Here is a 21,619-nt window from a genome sequence, read left to right as displayed (position 1 = left end):
AGCGAAAAATACGGTACATAATGCTTGCCCTAATAATTTGCAGTACTTCATATGGTGCTAGTCCCTGTTATCTTTCCTGTGGCTCCTGGTTGCAGCCCTAGGACCTTTACCAGCAAAGTTGGTTTCTTAAATGTGCAGAGCTGGGCCTGGAAGCTGCCAGGATATTGCTCTAAAAATCCTTCTTTTCTTTTTTTTTGAAGTTTTGGGAGAGGATGGCACTCTGTTCATACTTGGAGAGGCCTTTCCATTTACATCTTTTGAGGGCTGAGCCAGCTTGGACAAGGCTCCCCCTGACGGCTGAGGCCTCACATGGGCTTTGAAATCTGCACAGCATGTTTTGTGAGTCAGCTCCCCCTTTCTCATCCGTATGGCAGGCTAAAAGTAGCTCGTTTCAACACAGCTGCCACTCTCTTTTTTTGTCAGGGCTGAGCAAACAGCCCCAGCTAGCATATTCAGAATTTGCTGGAACCTGATCGCTTCCCTGGCATCAGTGTTTACCTTGCAGAAACAATCCCCCTCCTGTAAGTGTTTTCTGGCAGTCAATAAACCAGCCTCTACTTTGCTTTTTCCATGTCTGCAGAAAAATTCTTGTATTTAGTTAGTTGACCGCAAACACCTCTGTATGGTAGGGATGGGGAACCTAGGAATCACAAGAAGCTGCCTTATACGGATCTGTCTAGCTCAGTATTGTCTACACTGACTGGCAGCAGCTCTCCAGGGTCTCAGGGCAAGAGGCTCTCTTGCAGCCCTACCTGGAGATGCGACAGATTGAACCTGGAACCAACTGCATGCAAAGGACATGCTGTACAACTGAGTGAAAATCCCTCGCAGGCTACAGAGGGGGAAATAAATCCGGCCCTCCATTCCTCTCTGCTTGGCCCTCAGGACTCTCTCCAGGCCAGACACCCTCCCCAGCCTTGCTTTTGAAACCATCTCTTTTAAATAAGTCAGTCACACCATGGAAAGCCATAAGGAAACAACACATCGGCTACTTTAAAAGCTTATCTTTTTAACGGGAGGCTGCATAAGAGGGGAGTCGCTCTCGGAGAGGAACGAGACGAGAGAATATTAGCCTGGGGAGCTTCAGGTTGAGCCGATCCCTTAGAGAGCTGAATTTGACGGGTGAGTTTTTTCCATAGTTACCCAGGCCCACACATGCAAATATCAAGCCGCTGTGGTTGGATGACTTTTCCGTTTTCCAGGACGGCAAAAGAACTGAATGTGCTGCACCCCCCAAAGGAATAGCTGTGGTTTGTGCAATTGTTGGAGCCGAGCCGTAAGCAGCCGTCAAACGGAAGCCCAGAGCCCAGAAGGCTGAGTCAGGTCAAAACCAGGAATCCGTGACTCCAGGTGCTGCTGTTCCATGTGCATAGGACCAGTGGAGAGATGCAGCCCCAGTCTAAATAGGTTGGAGAGAGCCATTAACCAGCCCAAGCTGGTGGAGACATTGCAGGGATGTGATAGGACATCTGCTTTGCATGCAGAAGATCCCTGTTTCCATCCCTGACATCTCCAGGCAAGGCCAGGAGAGAACGCTGTCTGAAATCCTGGAGAGCTGCTGCCAGTCAGTGTAGATAGTATTGGACTAGCTTGACGCAAGTGTCTGACTCAGTTCCCAGCTTCCCATGCTCCTTCCAGCATCCCAGCTACATTCTCATCTGGTGCTCCTAAGTATGGCAGCAACATTTCATGCATTATGTTGCCTCCTTAGCCTTGTGACTACAGTGTGGAGTGTGTGTTTGTGTGTTGGGGGGGAGGAATGTCTGGTGAATACCTGTCATTTGAGAAAATATTCCCATAAAGCAAGAGAGAGGGGCCAAATACTACCCCCTGGGCCTTTCACTCTGACCCCCAGATATCTCCCAAGCCACACGCCTCTCCTAGGTCCTTCTTTGCAGCCTGAAATTGGCTGAAATGTGTCCTTGAGCCCCAATTGTGCCCCTTGCTTCCCTGAATGGAGGTTAGAGAGGATTGTGTGTGCAGAACCCAGCCAGCTTCTGCCGGTTTTTTTTTTTCCTTTGGCCCTGTCCAGAATTGCTATGTGGCCCTTGAAAGGTTCCCCAGAGCTGAATGCGGCCCTCAGGCTGAAAAAAGCAGCAGCACCACCCCTGCCTCAAAATCTACCACTCTGATTCTGCATCTTTCTGACTGTGTACATACATTGCATTTAAAGCACATTATCCCCCCCAAAAGAGTCCTGGGAGCTATAGTTCACCACTCACAGAACTACAGTTCCCAGCATCCTTTACCAACTGCATTTCCCTGCAGGTTTCCTCTGGGTCTGGGGAGGGGGGAAATGTGCTTTAAATGTATGCTGTGTACACAGCTTCTAGCACTCTCTCTCTCTCTCTCTCTCTCTCTCTCTCTCTCTCTCTCTCACACACACACACACACACACACACACACACACACACACTGCTTTCTCGTTGTTGTCACGTGCCTGGATTCCTTCCTACCTTGGGAATTGCGGCCTCCCCGTTCAGGACAGGCCAAGGTCATTCTTCGCCGTAAACACAGCCTGTCTGGGCTTCCCCAAAGTGCCCCAGCCGTGACCTTCTCCAGGCAGGATGGATTCTCCCATGCGTGCAAAACAGCCCTTACTGAGACCAGGACATTCCCAGGCTCTGCCTAGGCACTTTGGGAGTCTGGTGTGCAGCATGCGCAGGGGTGGGGAGCTCCCTCCTTATCTGCCCTGGCTCTGTTGCCGGCACTCGGGTGATCTGTCTGCGGTGCTGTGCGCTACGCATCACGCCTCCTGTTTTCCAGAAAGTGGTCCATGAAATGGTGCCCGGGTGCAGGGAAGCCAAGAGACGTTTCCTCCATTGTGGCTTGTTTGCTTTGTTTGATTTAGTGATGTAGTGCTCTCAGTGCGCATGGCACGTTCCAGAATACAAGAGGCCAGGGTCTCTGCCTCCCAAGAGCTTACAGTTCACAATGCAGAGGAAAGTCCAGACCAGGAGGAGTTTCGTCCACCGTAAGATTGTCAGAAGAGCCTGGCTGCTGGATCAAGGCCAAGGACCACCTAGTCCAGGACTATGTTCTCAGCCAAAATAGCCAATGGTCAGGGATGATGGGAGATGGAGGAACCACGCGCTTGCAGTGTATGGTGTACACATAGCCTTCCTTTTTTTAGTGCACCATTTTGTGTGCCTTGTGTGGGGAAATGCTTTAAAAATGAAATAAATGCAGGTAAATTCAGTGGGAAAGCTTAGCCTGAGCTGAACAGTTTCAAGTTGCCACATTTGAATGATCCTGATTAACTTTAAATATGTGTGTGTGTGTTTGTGTATCTATGCATGAATTGAAAGCTCAGTGTTTGGAAGAAAAGGTTTCATCTACCCTTGACCCTGATGAGCTATTCTTCTTACTGCAAGGAGCAGGAAAATAATAGATGTGTACATCTACATCTACATTTACACCTACATTGCATGCTTTTAGATAAAGTTGGGGATGTGAGCTTGCAAGGATTTTGCCAGATTATCAAGTGGGTGGGTGTTAGGTACTTAGCATCTCATTTCCTACATGTTTCGTTCTTGTGGTAAAGCTCCAGATAAGATTTCTTGGTTCAGTTGAAGAGGCTTGTGGGGGCACAGAGGCGGAATTTGTAAAAATAGAACATTTGCTAGGTTTGGGATCATACCCAGATGAAAGCAGTTTTAAAAGACAAATTAACAGGGGAGCATCTTGCAAAAAACCCCAAACTCCATAAAAACCATTTAGAGCTATTTTAAAAAAGGTTCCAAAAAAAAAGAGGAAAGCTTAAAAAAATAGTGTGGTATTTTATAGCATAATCCTATACATATTTACTTAGAAGTAAGTCTTATTAATATAACCACCCCACCCCACTCACCTTTCCCCCTCTCTCTCCCTCTTTTCCTCATAACTTAACATTGTACGTAACACTAATGTCTCACAACAAATGAAACTGAATTGTAGAAAACACAACTTGAAAAAAGAGACAACACGTGTTTTTGTACAATAAGAAGTCTTTAATAATTTTTTTATTTTTTTTTTTAAAGAAGAAGTAAGTCATTGATTTACTCCCAGGTGAGTGTAAAGGATTTCAGCCTTTGAGTGGTCAAACACTCTTGGTATATTGTCACGGTAACTCTTAGTGTAGGCCATTACCCACATACTACAGATTTTGAACAGAAGGGGAGGTTTGGAAGCTTAGAGAAGGGTAGACTGTATATTAAACTTAGGGGTTCCCCCAAGTTTGGCCTCCCCTTCCCTTTTGTGGGCAGAGGGGGCTGTTTTGGCCATTTAAGGAACAGCACTTACACCCACACATTGGAAATAACAGGAATGTCGCTGTGTTGAGTCTCATATCTCAACAGCCCCCGTCCGTCTTCAGGCAGGCAGAGTTTGTATGGCTGAGAGAATGGCAGGCAGAGGGGCTCTCAGTCCTCCCCACTCAGGGCCCCCTCAACTCGGCTTCTTGAGCTGTGCAAGATGACAGTCTTTTGTACTTCCTTAACAGTACCGTGTTGGGCAGCTGTACACCATCAGCAAGCACAGCCACCAAGAGAGCGACAAAGGGGAAGGTGTGGAAGTGGTGAAGAATGAGCCCCACGAAGACCCTGTCCACGGCTGTGGCCAGTTCACCGAAAAACGTGTGCACCTCTCCAGGTGAGAAGCCAGCCAGTGGCTTTTGTTGTTATCTTTGTGTGTGTGGTTTTGGGTTGGGTTTTTTTTATTATTTTAAGAAATCATGATCTGAGATTTTATTTTATTTTTCAATTTTTTTATTGATTTTCCAAATTTATAACAAACATAACAACAAACAAGAAAAACATTACTATATCAAAAAGCTAGCAAACAAACAAACATTTATCCTAACTGTTATAGTCCCATTTTTGTTATCATTGTTGGGTGACTTCCTCAAATCCCCCTAGCTGAGTTTCCATATAGCTCCTTTAGCAGTTTCCCAACACTATTTTCATATAAGATCTACTTGTTCAACTAACATCTTTCTTTCTTTTCATTTTTACTTCTATCCATAGTATTATATAATTTCACATATTTAAATCCTAGGCCAATCTGTTACTCACAAGTAATTCTATTTAAATTATCTTAACATATTTAACTAAATAATCCTTAAACTTCTTCCATTCCTCTTGATACTCCTCCTGCTTCTGGTTGCGGACTCTTCTGGTCAGGTCGGCTAGCTCCAAAAAGTCCATCATTTTCATCTGCCATGATCTGAGATTATTATCTCCCATCGTTCCTCCCGAGGAGCCTCCAGGCAAGAAACACAACCAGAACCAAACAATATTTTTTTAAGCGTTCTAAAAAGCACTATACATTTAAACCACTCTCACGCCACTTTGTGCTGTCATGGCTTCCCTCAAAGCACCCTGGGAAGCATTGTTTGTTAAGAGTTGCTGAGAGTTGTCAGGAGATCCCTCAGACAGCTAGAATTCTCAAGACTTCCCTAGGAAGAGAAGTTGCCTGCTAAACCACTCTAGGCAGGGAATAGGGGTCTCTTACCAACTCTAAAGCTCCTGGATTCTTTGGGGGGAAAGCCACGACTGTTTAAAAGTAGTACAATACTGCTTTACACGTATCGTGCAGTTGGGGCCATGTAGTATTGTGCATGGTACGGATGTGGCCAAGCCTTTTCATTTTGTACAATGAAAGCTGAAGATCTGGGGGTTATGGTTCTTCTGGGAGGGGGAGCTCTCCCATCCCATGTGGATGCCCATGCTCAGATTAGCCAGTGGGGTATGAGTTTGTACATGCAAAACACGTGCTCTGCCACTGAGCTTTATCATCGATCGTCCCCCTTCCACCCACCAGCTGTACCTTGCTGATTCAGTGTTTTGCTGTTCTCCCCATTTGTTCTTCGCTTTCCAATTAACTTGTCATGGATTCTGACAATTACTCAAGACTGGCTTTTGTTTGAAAACCGCTGGAGACAAAAGGCATAGCCCTCCCCCTCCCCTTGCTCACATCTGCCACCTACGGAGCTGTCTCTGCTTGACTTGACCCCATTCCTCACAAAGGTGCTCTCTGCAGTGCAGGCATACCTGTCAGTGGAGTGGGGCATGTTAGTGTATGCGCACAGCTGAGTGTGAAGGACTTCCTAGACCCTAAGATCTGGCAGAGAGGCCCTTCTCTGTGTCATGCCTTCTGGAAGAAGGTACAGGGTTTTAAAGACTAGGACTAGCCACCTGAGAAACAGTTTCTACCCAAATGCAATTCTGGTTTTAAACGCAGTATAAGGAGTCTCTATAGGAGTATATTGTATTTTAAAATAAATGGGGTTTCAGAGTTTTTAGGGGGTTTTGAATATCTTATGTAGATTTTTCAATTTCATTGTTCTGTATGGGACAATGACAATAAAGATAGCGTATCGTATCGTAGCGAGGTGGCTCAGCTAACAGGGACAAGAGGAAGGGCCTTCTCAGTGACCGCCCCCAAATGTTGTAATTCTTTGCCTTGGTTGACCTTGTCTCTTCCTAGTCTTTGTTAGATGGCAAAAAATTATGCATACCTAGATGGAATCTTGGCTCTGGGGGTTGAATGTGGCCCTTCAGACCTCTCTGTCTGGCCCTTGGGACACTCCCCAAGCCACACCGTTCACTGGCTGCCCTTCTTGAGTGTTTTCTTTTCTACCTGAAATGTGTCCTTAAACTGTGATAACACCTCTAGCTTCCTGGAGGTATAGAAAACTTGGGCTTTGTGCAGCTAGAATGTAGCCAGCTGTACAAAGAATCACATAAATTGCTCCACCTAGTTTTGCCTCTGGCCCCACTCACCACTGGCACATGCCCCCCAGAAGATTCCCGATTAGGGGGTGTGGCCCTCGGGCTGAGAAAGCTTCCCCATCTCTGTTATGTACACTGGAAGGGTGAGAAGCGTATCCTTCTATTTGAAAGGTCAACACTGTCCTGAAACATTTGCACTTTGGAAAAACTGGGTGCTGGTCAGGGTTTCCTACAATGCATACGCAAGGCAGAAGAGAGGGGTGTGTGTGTGTGTGTGTGTGTGTGTGTGTGTGTGTGTGATCCTGCACCTATGCATTGCTTGCTTCCCCCCCCCCCCGAGAGATTGGAGCATTGTCTAGTTGTCTTTCTTTGGCAGGTTGAAGGCACCATGTTGGGAAAAGGCTGCTCTGCCTCTCTATTTTGTAGACATTAATTTCAGAGAACTGGACAGAGCAGAGGAAAGTTTCACCAAGAGACAATAACAGTTAAATCTTGGCATTTGGTGAGACAAAGAAAAGCCATTAGAACACAGAGAACCAGTTGAGCAGGAAATCTGATGAACTCCTGCCACTAAGAAATAAAAATCCTTGTAAACTTTAACCACAAGGCCATGCTCCCACGTTTTGTTCTCAAACTGCTCCTCCATATGAGGTTTTTGAAATATCCCCAGATGTTCTTGATTACAACCATCCTTCCCAGCCAACTCAGCTAATAGGGACCATGCGAGTTGTAGTCCACCAACATCTGGGGACCTATGGTTGAAGACCCAAGCTCACACTTTGCCAATCTAGTGTCCTCCAGAATTTTTCAACTCCAACTCCCATCAGCCCCAACATGCACATCTCTAGTATTCCACAACATCTGTGTTCTGCCTCCACTGACAGAGGCAGTATGCCTCTGAATGCCAGTTGCTGGGACCTTCTGTATGCAAAACATGCCCTGTCACTAAGCTACAGCCTTTCCTTGAAATAATCCTCTTTCTCTGTAAATCTTGGTGGGAGAGTCCAGCTGACTTGGTGGTGGTAGTTGCTTCCTGTCGCTGTGACCCTGGTTCATATGTGAGCTCTACGTAAAGCTTGCACATGGAGAGAAGCCTCTCTGTGACAGTAGCAGCCATCAGTTGTGGCAGCTGCTATAGCCACCTGCAGAGAGCTGCCTTCCAGCCCTATCTCTCAGCCCATTGATGAGCCAGTTAGTGGAGTGCTGGCTCCTTTGGCTGACTTCCAGTGATGTCTGGCTTAGAAGCACCAGAGCAGAGTGGAATGAGGAAGTTACTGTGCTTTGCTATAATTTCCTTGTTCCTTTCTGCTACTGCTGCTAAACAAATCTAGGCCTTGTAGAGCTGGTGGTTATGCTGAACGTGACTGGGAGTGTGTGTGTGCCTGTGCATCTACGTGTGTGCAGTTTGCACAGGTGGTGTTAGCATGGGGTAAGAACACAAGAAGCTGCCTTATACCAAGCCAAGCCATTGGTCCATCTAGCTCAGCATTGCCTACACTGACTGGCAGCAGCTCCGCAGGGTTTCTAGGCAGGAGTCTTTCCTATCTCTGCTTGGAGATGCCAGGGATTGAACCTTGCATACAATACAGATACTCTGCCGCTGATGTTGCTAGACTACAATATCCATCACTCCAAACACTGGGGCTGGTGGGAGTTGTAGTCCAGCGCCATGTTGCCTAACCCTTTCTATTCGTCAAAACCAACAGCTGCTACAGGCATCTTTCCAAGCAGAGGCTCTGTTCTGGCTCTCTGACATGCTCAGGATGGCAAACATCTTGGCTTGCCCATGTACTTGGCCTTACAGATAGTTTCACTTGTCATTCCACCCACCCAGCTGAAAATAGGCAATGCTTATAAGCTTCAGCAAGGCTAAATCCCCTTGCTTCCAAATGCTCCCAGCGTAATGGATCAGGCAGGCAGCCCCTCTCTGCTTCCCGGCTCCTCCCTTTCTTTTCTTCCCCTTGCTTCCACACACTCACATGCACCTCCGTCGCTGCAAGCTTCCCTCCTAGGCTGCCGAGACCTGTCCCCTTTTGCCCAACTGTCCATTGGCTCAGAACGTGTCTTTCGGAGACAGCTTTGGCTGCGTGGACTTGTCTCACTGCACCGCTAGCTGCTGCGGGAGCCATCCGTGCAAGAGGGGGCGGTATTTTTAGACTGCATTCTCACGATTCTCCTCTCGGGGGATGCTATTTATAGAGCGCAGAATCTAATCAAAGTGGTTGGGACGGAGGGGCCCTTGCCTTTTTCCACCCCACAGTTTGGGTGCCGCATCGCTTGATCCATTTGCAGGGAAGCCTGTGAGATTTCAGCCGGTGGTCTAAAGCGATGCGAGAGCCAGCGTCTTCCTCGCTGAGCCCTTCGTGACACAGTGACAAAGAAACACTCCTGTCTTCGCTCTCCCTTCCCTGTCCCAGGTGCTACAAACTTGTGTCTGTGCTCAGCCATTCCTTCCAGCCACATGGAAGCATTTGGCTGTTGGGTGGGGCATTTTTCAGCCTAAGGGCCATATTTCCTTCTCGGGAACGTTCCAAGGGCCACATGCCAGTGGTGTGTGGGGCCTGAGGCAAAAGTGTGCAGAGCAATGGATGTAAACATTACCTTTGTACAGTAGTTTCTGCACACATGCACACACCTCTCTCTGCCCCTTTCCAGCTAAGCAAGAGGCAGTAGGACTCAGAGTTCAAGGACTCATTCCAGCCAGGCAAAAACACTGTTTAGAATAAGTGGCCTGGGCCTTAAGTGTCAGAGTCTGCAATGCAAAGTCCCTGGTGCCTTACAGTTTCTCTGCCTCAGTTTATCTTCTGTGCTTTCCGGGGTTTTGAACAGAGGTCTTTCCCCAGCCCTAACTGGAGACGCTGGGGATTGAACCTGGGACTTTATGGATGCAAGGCAGATACTCTGCCCAATGAGCTACAGCACTTACACATCCCTTTTGGGTTTTAAAGATTTGCCTACTTGGGCTTAGACATGCCCATTTTAAGATTTTCTCTGCTTTCCCCTTTATGCTGTGCCGTCCCACCATTAGCAAGCTGCCTAGCTGGGCTCGCGCTGTGACGCCACGAATATTCTACATCACAGAGAAGGCCTGGAACTATTACCCATACACAATCACAGGTAAGGAGAGCTCTTCTGAATCAGATAAATCTCCGTCTCACCCAGCAATCTCTTTCTGCAGGGCCCAAATAGAGACCTCTTGAGAACCCCAGAATGGAATAGTATCTGGTGAGGTAGCTGCAATCTTCACTTCTCTCTCCTCCGTCCCTGGCACATAGAATGGATCTACACAGATATATAAAAAAAATAGGGAATTTGAAAGTGTAGGAGCTGCCACACTAAAAGATTGATGTCAGGCAGACGTCTTCACCGTACTGCCTTTGGCACCTGCTGAAAACGTTTAGACAAGCTTACCCAGATATTTAGAATGCTAATGTGTTTATGGTTTCTTGGGTTTTTCCTATGTTTTGTTCTTACAAATGATCTCAGTGTTTTATTCTCTTTGTAAACTGCTTTGAGGTTTCCCACAGTCAAGCGGTATATGAACCTTTTGAACTTTAGTTGGATACAACTCCTGAGCCACCCATCAGGTTGGGCAAAAGGCTTCCCAGAATTTCCATTTGCAGCTTTCCTGATAGGAATGGGGCTGAGTGCAGGGAACCTCAGCCAATGCTTCTCCTTTCTGCCTGGGCTGTTGTGCTGGAGCTGGGTGGCTTAAGTTGTCAAGGGAAATTCAGTTATGGCTCCCGCGGCAACTGTCCCTCCCCATCTCATCGCTGGTTTTCTCTGTCTCTTTCCTCTGCTGTCCTGCGGATTCCTGGAATCGCCTCGCCATCGGCTCAGAGTACACGGTAAGTGCCAAGATGTGCTTGCATGTTAGGCACTTTGCTGCTTTTCCAAAGGAACGGCTTGTAGCATGGGCTTCCGGAGTGGCCCTGAGGCAGCACCAACTCCTCCAGGCAGGAGGCTGCACATGGGAACAAGTGAATATGCGACAGGTAGGAAAGGAAAGACCGGTTTGGGGATGTCACAGTCAGCCTGTGAAATCCCCCCGGTTTATCCTCCCCCTTTCTTTCAAGAAGCTGATAGTGGCTGACATGGCCTCCCCAACACCACTGTTTCCTCACAAGAACCCTGTGAGGTAGGTCAGGCCTTTCTGATGTTGCTGGACTACAGCTCCATTCAGCTCTACCTCTCTTTTAAATCAGAACCAGTGAAGGTCCTGTGTGAGTGTCTGGAGGCGGTTGGAGGATGGATGGTGGCTAACGGATTGAGGTTGAATCCTGACAAGACAGAAGTACTGTTCTTGGGGGACACGGGGTGGGCAGGTGTGAGGGACTCCCTGGCCCTGAATTGGGTAACTGTGCCCCTGAAGGACCAGGTGCACAGCCTGGGAGTCATTCTGGACTCACAGCTGTCCATGGAGGCGCAGGTTAATTCTGTGTCCAGGGCAGCTGTCTACTAGCTCCATCTGGTACACAGGCTGAGACCCTACCTGCCCACGGACTGTCTCACCAAAGTGGTGCATGCTCTAGTTATCTCCCGCTTGGACTACTGCAATGCGCTGTACGTGGGGCTACCTTTGAAGGTGACTCGGAAACTGCAATTAATCCAGAATGCGGCAGCTAGACTGGTGACTGGGAGTGGCCGCCGAGACCATATAACACCAGTCCTGAAAGATCTTCATTGGCTCCCGGTATGTTTCCAAGCACAATTCAAAGTGTTGGTGATGACCTTTAAAGTCCTAAATTGCATCGGTCCTGTACACCTGAAGGAGCGTCGCCATCCCCATCGTTCAGCCCGGACACTGAGGTCCAGCGCCGAGGACCTTCTGGCGGTTCCCTTGCTGCAAGAAGTGAGGTTACAGGGAACCAGGCAGAGAGCCTTCTCGGTAGTGGCGCCTGCCCTGTGGAACTCCCTCCCAGCAGATGTCAAGGCAATAAGCAACTATTTTACTTTTAAAAGACATATGAAGGCAGCCCTGTTTAGGGAAGTTTTTAATGTTTGATGCTGTATTGTTTTTAATATTTTGTTGGAAGCTGCACAGAGTGGCTGGAGAAACACAGCCAGATGGGCAGGGTATAAATAATATTTATTATTATTATTATTATTATCCCTCAGCCGTTGGCCATGCTAGCAGCGGTTGATGGCAGCTGGATTTCCCTCCCCGCAAAATTATAATGCATGATAGCACTGTGGTGTAGTGACTGGAGTGTTGGACTAGGGCCAAATTCTCTTTTTTTTTTTTTTATAAAAATTTTTATTAGGATTTTCTCACTTTTTAAGACAAACACACACAAAAGAACATCATAAACATCAACATTACACACAAAAAACACATATAATTTCAAAATCTTATTTTCCTAACCACTTTCCCAGACTTCCCCCGCCTCCCCTTCTTGCATCCCCATTCAAAATTTAGCCCAGCAAGTTCTTTATGCCCAAATTAATCCCTTATTAATATTTTATTTAAATCATCTTCATTAACCATTTTCAAACTTCTATACCTCATTTTAATACCCACATCCACCTTTTCTAAGATCGATCCACTTTCCCTTTCACGAAATTCCCAATTGTATATATTTACAGAAAATCTTAACAAATAAGAGCATATACTTGTAACCCTTTGGATTCTAACGTTCCTCCCCCCCCTCCCCCGGTTTTGGTCCCCCCAAAAATTGTCTTTCTATCTGACAGTTCTCAGCCTGGATCTATCACGTCCGAGGCCTTTAAATCTCTTTCAGTCCCTTTCAGCCGGTTTTGTTGACAGTCCTTTATGTTGGACATCCAATCTCGGAGCATCTTCGACCCAAAAGGGTCCAAATTTTTTCCAACCAGTCCTTCGTGTTCAAAAGAAGAGTCCAGATCTTGCTTCTTGTTCTTTCCAAGTCCCAATATCCCAAATGCCTCAAACGGTCCAGTTTTCACCTTCACCACATTTGTAATCCATAAGTCTTTTGGACTCTCCATGGGAAAAGATCCCCACTCTTCATTCTCAATTTCAATTTCAAACCAAATTTTTGACATACAAACTTTATCTTCCATGCATCCTGACCTTGAAGGCCTCTGGTTGTCCTTTTTCACTTGCATCATTTCTGCTCCTTCTTCACGTTCCTCCAAAACAGCACTTAAATCTTTCTTCCCAGCTGTAGATTCTTCTTGAGTCATGTCCACCACTTCAGCAGAGTTGTTTATTTTTAAATTCAAGATTGTCAGATTCGTAGCCATAACAGAACTCTGCTCTTGCAGCTTTCCCAGAAGTTCAAAGACCCTATTTAACTCTGCTTGTAATTTTCCATCTGCAGCCATTGTAATGTTCCAAATCCCCTCTAGAGGGATTTTTGTTACTAAGTATTCTTTTTCCAACAATCCGGATATTTTGTTATTGTTGCCACTCTAATTTTAAAAGCTTACAGTCCCAATGTTACAAAAGTAACCGACACAAATAACAAAAAACAGAATTTCTTGACTTTGACAGCTCAGTTGACAGCTGTCAAACTCTGTAAATATCTTCACAGGCTCCCTCTCGGGTCACTCCCGGATCGGGGGGGGGGTTGCACTTCAACTCCAAAGATCAGTTCAAATCCTCCAGCAATTAACTTATAGGTCCAAATCGTGAAATTAAGAATTGTATCTCAAAAAGAAAAAAAAAACAGTCTCTCGATCTTAGTTGTTTAATTCTTGCTTTAAATTGCCTGCAAGAGGGGGGGAGGCGGACTTCCTTTTGGCACCTCCCCCGGTCGTACCGAATTCAATTAAAAGAAATTTTTAGTTCCAATTACTCACGGGTTGTTGCATTTTAAGTCCAAATATTCAAGGAAAGAAGTCAGCGCTCTCCAGCCATGGCTTGCGGCTTCACTCCGTGGAGGAAGCGGTCTACTCACAGCACCACGCCGCTCCCCGTATCCTCTCCAAAGCCTTTAAAAAGGCTTCTTTGTGGGTCGGGGGGGCGCAAATGGTGCCCGCCGAGTCACCAGGTCCACAGGCATCCGCGCCTGTGGTTTCTGAGGGTCCCCGCGTCGCCGTCGCGGCAGGACCCCTCCTCCACCGAGCCGATTCCCTCCGGAGCTCGGAGGGAATCCGCCATTAGCTGGTCGCGCCAACCCGGAAGTCAGGGCCAAATTCTCACTCAGCCATGAGGCCCACTAGGTGCCCTTGGACCAGTCATTATCTCTTGTGACCTGACCTACATCACAAGCTTGTTGTGAGGATGAAATGGAGAGTGGGAGAGGCGTGCATGCCGCCTTGAGCTCCTTGGAGGAAAGGTGGGGTATAAATGTGATAATCAATAGATAAAACAAAGAGATAATCTAGGCTTTGCTACCAGACCTGTACATTTTAAAGAAGCATAACCTGATCAGTCTGGGCAGAACCCTCCCATTCCTCCATTTTCCTTTATTCCTCCCACCCTGGCTCTTTAAATTATTGGCCATTTTTGCAGCATTGCACCCATTCAATCCTTTCTGCTCAGTGGTAAGCCCTGTTGAGTCCAATAGGACTGGCTCCCAGGTGACTGTGTATAGGATCACACTGTTAGACACACATTCCTGATTTTATGAGCTGGTGTCTTTCAGCAAGTGCTGCAGTCTTCACTTCTCTCTCCTTCATCCCTGGCACACAGGCTGGATCTACACAGATATAGAATCATAGAATCATAGAATCATAGAATCATAGAGTTGGAAGAGACCACAAGGGCCATCGAGTCCAGAAAACACCATGAAAATGCTATGGGGTGGGGTGGGGAACACGCTATAAAATATATGTGCAATTTGCCATTGAGCTCTCCAGTGCCATTGGAGTCACATTTTTAACATGCACTTATAACGTTATAATTGCAGCTGTGCAGCTGAGTCCATAGTATGCCCTTGGGTGTTGAGTTATCCATGACCAGGCAGGCGAGAAGGAGCAGCAACTAGCAGTGGGTAGTTGCCTGCCTTCCTCTTTGCCAGCTGCATCTGTCCTCCCCCTCCCCAGCCAGCATGGCTAACATCTGGAGGACCTCAGGTTCCCCATCCCTGGTTCACCTTCTCAGATTCTCCTCCTCGCTTCTTTTACAGTGCTCTTTCCTGCCAAAGTTCTCTATCTACATAGAGACCAAGTACGAGGACAACTGCGGAGACAGCACAAATGTAAGTGCTAATTGGGAAGAGTTCTCAATCTGGCACAGAACTGTCTGCCATCCCTAACCAAGAGGCAACAGGATGCAATGGGAGGTGGGGAGGGTGTCCTTTGGTGCCTTGGGTTCCTTGTTTTGCAGTGTGGCCAATCAGGAACTTCTGTTAAGGGGGAAACATGCCTCTCCTTTGTATGGAATCGGTGGTCCATTCCCCCATTTAGCCAGCAGGTCCTATTCTGATTGGCTGCGGCTCTTTGAAACTTCAGGCTGATGTCCTCTAGTTGGAGACAGGTTGGCAAGGGGCTTTCTGCTGCATGGCATTTTGCAGAGGACAGGTCCCTGCCCTGAGGAGCTTACAATCTAGATTCCCCCCCCCCAAAAAAAAATCGTTGACACAGTAGTTTGTTAAGAGTGCTGAGAGGAGACCCACATTCAGAGCCACAATTAACAGAAGGGTTTAACAATCAGTCCTTCTTCCCAGGGAACTCTGAGAATTGTAGTTTGGAGGGAATAGGGGTTTCCCAACAGCTCTCTGCACCCTAAACAAACTATAGCTCCCAGTTCTTTAGGAGCCAGGAATGATGAGAGTTTCAGTCCAATATTATCTGGAGGGACACAAATTAAGAAGGCAGGTCAGACCCTTGGTCCACCTAGCTCAGTATTGCCTCCACCGGCTGGCAGAGGCTCTCCAGGATTTCAGGTGCGAGGCATGCGCTAGAGATGCTGGGGATTGAACCCAGGACCTTCAGCATGCAAAGCAGATGCTCTGCCACTGAGCTACGGCCTTCCCCAGTTGTTGTGCATCATGCCCTGCCCTACATCCAAGCTGCTGGCCTGACAGCCCCATCTCTTTCTCTACCTCTTGCCCTCCCAGATCTTCCACAAGGAAAACATATTGGGAGACCACGATGTGACATTCCTGGACATCGCCTTTGATGAAATCCCAGAGCGCTACTACCGGAGCCTAGAGGTAAGGCACCTGTCTACCCAGGTTTGTGTGTGGCCTTTCCCTTGCCTGAGTCCTGCTGTGACTGTTAAGGGAAGCCCTGCATCAGACCAAAGGCCTATCTTGTCCATCATCCTCAGTGGCCTATCAGATGTTCTGGGAAGCCCACAGGCAGGGCAGGAAGCCTTCTGCCTGCGTTTATCCCTCACCTACTGGCATTCCAAGGTACACTGCCTCTGAGTGTGGAGGCTCCATTTAACAAGAGCCCTGCTGAATCAGACCAAAGGCCTGTGTAGTCCAGGAATCCTGGGCTGTACCCAGTGTTGGTCTGATGGACCCATCAAAATGAATGGATCAGCCAGCAGCCCATCTAGCCCACCATCCTGTTTTCGCAGTGGCCAGCCAGATGCCTGGAGGGCAGCCCTCAAGCAGGACCCAAGTGCAAGAGCGCTCTCTCCTACTGTGGTTTCCAGCAACTGCTGCCCCCAACCATGGAGGCAGATTGCAACCATCATGGCTACTAGCCATTGGTAGCCTTCTCCTCCATGAATTTGTCCAGTCTTCCTCTAAAACTATTCAAATGGTGGTCCACCGGCTCCTTAGACTTGTCTTCTCCATGTTGGTAGGATCTCCGGTACTTCAGCTCGACCAAGACTGGCCGTGGCCCGCTGCGGGAGGGCTGGCGAGAGCATACCAAACCCATCATGTGCTCCTACAAGCTGGTGACGGTCAAGTTTGAGGTGTGGGGGCTGCAGACACGGGTGGAGCAGTTTGCTCACAAGGTGAGAGCTCAGCCTGGAGACATTTGGGGATCTGGAGGGATGGAATGGGCCCTGCTTTTGCAGGGAGTGTGGAAGGTACGCTTCCTGAGTTTTGAGAAGTCCTTGATTCTCATCAGACAGATTATCCCCCTGCCTCAAAGCAATATTCTGTGCCGGGGTGGGGAACCTGTGCCTGCCTAGATGCTGCTAGACTACAAAGCCCATCATCCCTGAAACACAATGGATTGCTGTTGTGATCCTCAGGAATGTCCGCCTCCAAGGAGGGCTGGTGGCTCAAGCCAGGGGAGTTCAAAGGTTCCTGGGTTCCTGGGGAAGGCAAAAGTCAGCACCTTGGAGGAGGATCAGGGTGTGTTCAGGACCACAGACAGTGCTTCTGCAGCTGAGCCAACCATCCATGTTGTCTCAGCAAGGTCGTGGAGCAACTGGCTTCATAGCAGGGTTAGGCAGTCACTGACTGGACTATGCTTGCTGGGGCTGATGGGAGGTGCAATCCAAAACAGGGAAGGCTTCTCTGGAGCATAGGAGATCAGTCTGTGCATTGCTGCCTCCTGCTGGCAGGCTCTCAACCGCTCTGCTAGCATAGCAGCCTTCGGTGGTTACAGTGGGAGGGGGGTGACCCTCCCCATGGGGCTTGCTGTGATCATTGCCTCCCAAAAGATAGAAGATACCTGAGGAGTTGTTAACCTAGTTTTGGGTTGCAGGCCATCCGGGACATCTTGCTGATCGGCCACAGGCAAGCTTTTGCCTGGGTGGACGAGTGGTGTGGTAAGTGAGCCTTTTTGTTGTGTTGCTGGTGGCAGAGTGGGTGGGAAGAAGAGTGTGTGAAAACTCTTTGGGCCGTGGGAGAATCAAGCTTCAGGGTCCCCTTTCCCTAGGCTGCCCTGCTCTTTACATCATTGCGTTTTGCATTCATAAGTATGGACCTCCTGTTTCCTCCTAATCAGCAACACAGAGTAGGGCCCTCGTTTTTTTAAACTTTAAGCATGCACTGAATTAATGGGGAGAGCCTCCTGCCCTTCACTGTGCTTTTAAATCCCCTGATTGGAAGTACAACAAGATGGTTAAACAGTAACTAATCTGTGACCTGCATTCTTGAGTGTGGGCCCCTCCGATGTGATCCTACAACTGCACACAAATGGAAATGTTGTTTTTGGAAAACCTTTGCTTTGTTCCCCCTGGAGCTAAAAGCTGTCACTGGTGTCTCCCATAAATCTCAAGCCTCGCTTATTTTATTTATCTGTATTTACTAAACCTGTTTCTAGCCCTCTTCTTGATTTTGAAGATCTCTACAAAGTGCACAAAAGAGCAATACACCGTTAATTAAATTCATATTGAAACAAAGAGGTCTACAGCTGAGAGGAGGGACAGCGGTGATCAGTGTTCGCAAACTTTTGGGATCCGCTTTGGGGAATGTTAAGTAGCAAATCAATTCTGACCTAACGTGTCCAGTTGTGTGCAGTTCTAGGTTTCTTGGCAAAGGAGTGGGGTTGTGATCACCCAAAGCTGTGGAGGCTGGTCCATCAGAGTGACCACTGCCCCACCCATCTCATGCTGCCCTCAGCCAGCCCCCACCTGCCTGCCTTCCTACTTACAGCCCATCGAAGGTGTGGCCCTGGCTGTCATCTTGCTCCTCCTTAGTCTCTGTGTCACCCTTGTAGAACTCATACAAAAACCCCTTGTATTAAAGAGCCCCATGGTGCCTCTAAGCCAGTGTTTCTCAACCTGTGGGTCCCCAGATGTTGTTGGACTACAACTCCCATCATTCCTAGCCAGCATGACCAGTGGTCAGGGATGATGGGAGTTGTAGTCCAACAACATCTGGGAACACACAGGTTGAGAACTGCTGCTAAGCCACCTCTGGCTAGGAGCTGCCACAAAATTTCTCACCCCTCTAAACTATCTGAGACACAGCGTCCTTCTTACCTCACAAATCCCCTTCTGAGGAACTGTAAGCGAAAAAGGTGTTTAGACTCCCGCAGGTAAGTGGAAGGCAGAACATTACTACCTGAACCCACTTTTTTCTTACCTTCCTTTTCTAACCCAGCTAACTTTTCCCCTCAACCCCTGTCCTCTTCATTTCCCCTCTCCAATGTTTTCCTGAGCCTCCTCTTCCTTTGAGTTTTGCTCCAGTGTTGACCGAGGTTGTGCTTTCTTGTACCAACGCTGCCTGGGTCTAAGGTCTCTTGAGTGTGCATGCACAGGATCAACTCCAGCCTGGTGGGAGGTGAGGGGCTCTCCTCCTTGCCCCCTACAGTGGGCTTACATAGCAGCAGCAGCTCTCAGACCAGTGCTGGCGGCCACTTCAAATTTCCCATAATGCCCAGAGGAGCCTGATTTAGTGTTGCTCTGGGGCATCCTGGGAAATTTAAAATGGAAGCTTGTTGATTCCTAGGACCCCCCCCCCCAGGGAGGAGGTCTTAAGCACGCAGCAGTGCCAAGGGGGCTCTCAGCTGCCTGGTGTTATTGGGAGCTGATGCCAACCCTGAAAACAGACATACAGAGTGAGCCAGTGGATTCAGAACCACATCTCTACTGCAACACCACAAGGGAACACAGGAATATTTCATTTCCAGAGAGTAGGGCTGATCTCCTAGGCCTTTCCTGCCCAATTATAATGTCACAGTCAACACAAGGGACCTCCAGAAGCCATCCAGCCCACCCTTCCTCACTGCAGGATCTGTGACATTGCTTGCTACCTCGCCTCTCTTTAAATGCATCCTGCCAGCTCCCGAGGCAAGCTGGCATTCCACTATCGAACATATCTGACCAGGTGGAAGCTTATTCTACTCTGCAGCCAGAATGTGCCATGATCCCCTGCTCGTTTCCACCCATTGGTTCTAATTCTAGGTTAGGGAAAGGGGCTGTAGCTTGGCAGTGGAGCATCTGCTTTTCATGCAGAAAAGACCCCTGGCATCTCCAGGCAGAGCTGGGAGAAACACCTGTCTGAGCCTTTGCCAGTCAGTGTAGGGGATATTGGGCTAGATGGAGTGATGGTCTGACCCTGTGTTCCTACATCATCCTGCCTTCTGGAGTAACTGAGAATAAGGTCCTCAGAAAACGAATTAAGTGCAGTTCATGTCAGGCTGGCATCTGAGACTCTGGGAGGGCAGTGATGCAAAGGCAATCAACCCTCTTACAACTCCAACCAAGGAGTGTACTTTTTATAAGGGTGAGGCAACATCCTGGGACGCATTGCAGCCTGGAAAGGGCGGGCTTGTTTGCGTGGCTGGGTTCCCTGCTAGGCGAGGGCACACAGAACCTGACTCCCCATTTTAGATCCACAACTGAGGACCTATGGGCCATGCAGTCCCTCCCCACACCTCCCCACACACACTGGGGCCACTCCATCGGTCCAGCTGTGTGCTTGCCTGTGCCGCCCCCTGGTGGTAGCAGAGAAGCAAAGTAAAGAAGGGGAAACGAGGGTCACTGCAAAAGGAGCTGGGAGGGTGCGATGTCTTGGGAGAAGCCCATGGCAGCTACAGGGGTCAACAAGGCATTGTATGAGGCTTGTCCCGTTTGCTGTGAGTTGTTGGCTCTTTGCAGGTGCTGGCTAGGTTACTTTGCCTATTAATGCTGGCCACCTTTGTAGTGAGATGGGATGAGGATCAGACAAGTGCATGGAGGATATCCACAGATGCTAGCCACAATGGCTGCGTTCTGCCTCTACGGTCGGAGGCAGTAATGCTACTGAATGCCAATTGCTGGAAACCGCAGGAGGGGAAAGTGTTCTTGAGCTCAGGTCCTGCTTGCAGGTTTTCCACAAGCATCTGGGTGGCCCTTGTGAGAACAGGATGCTGGACCATTGGTCCATCAGGCTGCTCTTGCGTTCTTATATTCTCATTTATTTCATCATCTGCCACCCTCATTTTATTTGCACTCCACTGGTCCTTCTGAAAGGAAGCACAAAGCAACTAGCATTTTGCAGAAACAAATGCAACAGCTAAAGGCAAACAGGAGGAGACTTTGGGGCGTGGAGGGCTGTGGCTTCGTGCTACGCAAAAGGTACCAGTTTCGGTCCCTGGCTTCTCCAGGCAGGTCTGGGAGAGACCCCTGCCTGAAACCCTGGAGAGCTGGAACAGTGCTCTGGCATACTGAGGCAGAGGCAAAGGACAGGAGGGAGGACCAAATGGGCCTTCGGCCTGATTGATCAGGCTTCTTCTTATGTTCTTATAAGCACCTGAGGTGAGAGAGCAGTGCACCAAACAGAATAGCTGGGAAGAAACCACCAGTGTCTGTGCAGAAGGTTTCAGGAAGAGTGCCTGTTTGCTTGTAGCACCACCTGCTGGCAGAATGCGGCACTAGAACTTGGAAACTTATGCAGAGGATAGATAACAAAGCCAAAGCGCCAAATACACTCGGTGTTGTTTTCATTGTTTAAAATACATTTTAACATTCGTGGTTGCTTAATTTATTTGGATTTAAGCACATAGGGCATAATTCACAAAGTTTAGTTAAATTACATAGGGATTGGAGCAACAAACTACTGCAGAAAAACCTCCCTGGCCAAGGAAACGTTTGTTTTGCTCTCATTATTTTCTGAGATTCCACCAAACGGGGCACATTTTTGGGCCTCACTTTGCAGGAGGGTTAGAAACTTGGTGCATTTCTGTAGTCATTTAATGCAAGCTGAGATTTTTGTCAGGGCTTTGGATTGTGCTCCCCATCGATAATTCTGAACAATTTAAGATTGTAGCTGCTTTTCAAGAGGAAGGCAGTTGTGTTCCATGAGCTGCCTCCTAAGCTCTGTGTAGTGTGACCCAAATTAGCTGTGGCCAGCGAAGGAGGCTGCCACCGACAAGATGGAGAGACGAGTGCTGATCAAGCTGCAGCTTGACAGGACTGGACTAAATGGGTCATTGGCCTCTGCGTAAAACAACTTCCTGTGCCCTTCCTGTTAGGGATCCTGGTAGCTTTTCCCTCCCCTTCTCTGTCTCCTGCATAATGGTACTAACAACTCTGCCCTCCACTGCTGCTCAGGGCTTTCTCATCCCTTTTCGCCTTCAACCTCCCCCTTTTCTGATGATCTGTGCTGTGATAGTTCTGCTCCTGAGAGAGAAGGGTTCCTTAA

The 21,619-nt window shown here is 48.2% G+C and overlaps 2 protein-coding genes across 2 annotated transcripts in view; one reads left to right on the top strand and one right to left on the bottom strand.

Annotated features, from left to right (window-relative positions):
• Nucleotides 1–21,619, top strand: part of LOC308463559 (cytoplasmic phosphatidylinositol transfer protein 1-like) — a 50,569-nt gene that overhangs the window by 22,996 nt on the left and 5,954 nt on the right. Inside the window, exons 3-9 of the mRNA XM_080982071.1 lie at nt 4,481–4,629; nt 9,739–9,827; nt 10,551–10,558; nt 14,765–14,836; nt 15,698–15,793; nt 16,396–16,551; nt 17,253–17,316. Coding sequence (XP_080838197.1) covers nt 4,481–4,629; nt 9,739–9,827; nt 10,551–10,558; nt 14,765–14,836; nt 15,698–15,793; nt 16,396–16,551; nt 17,253–17,316 — 634 coding nt within the window. The remainder of the gene's footprint in view (nt 1–4,480; nt 4,630–9,738; nt 9,828–10,550; nt 10,559–14,764; nt 14,837–15,697; nt 15,794–16,395; nt 16,552–17,252; nt 17,317–21,619) is intronic.
• Nucleotides 16,161–21,619, bottom strand: part of MSS51 (MSS51 mitochondrial translational activator) — a 35,682-nt gene continuing 30,223 nt past the window's right edge. Inside the window, exon 8 of the transcript XR_013979607.1 lies at nt 16,161–16,179. The gene's annotated coding sequence lies outside the window, so the exon portion shown is untranslated. The remainder of the gene's footprint in view (nt 16,180–21,619) is intronic.

This window comes from Podarcis pityusensis (assembly GCF_964106645.2).
Source record: "Podarcis pityusensis genome assembly, chromosome: 14".
Classification (NCBI taxonomy): domain Eukaryota; kingdom Metazoa; phylum Chordata; class Lepidosauria; order Squamata; family Lacertidae; genus Podarcis; species Podarcis pityusensis.
This window is presented reverse-complemented; position numbering and strand designations above follow the sequence as displayed.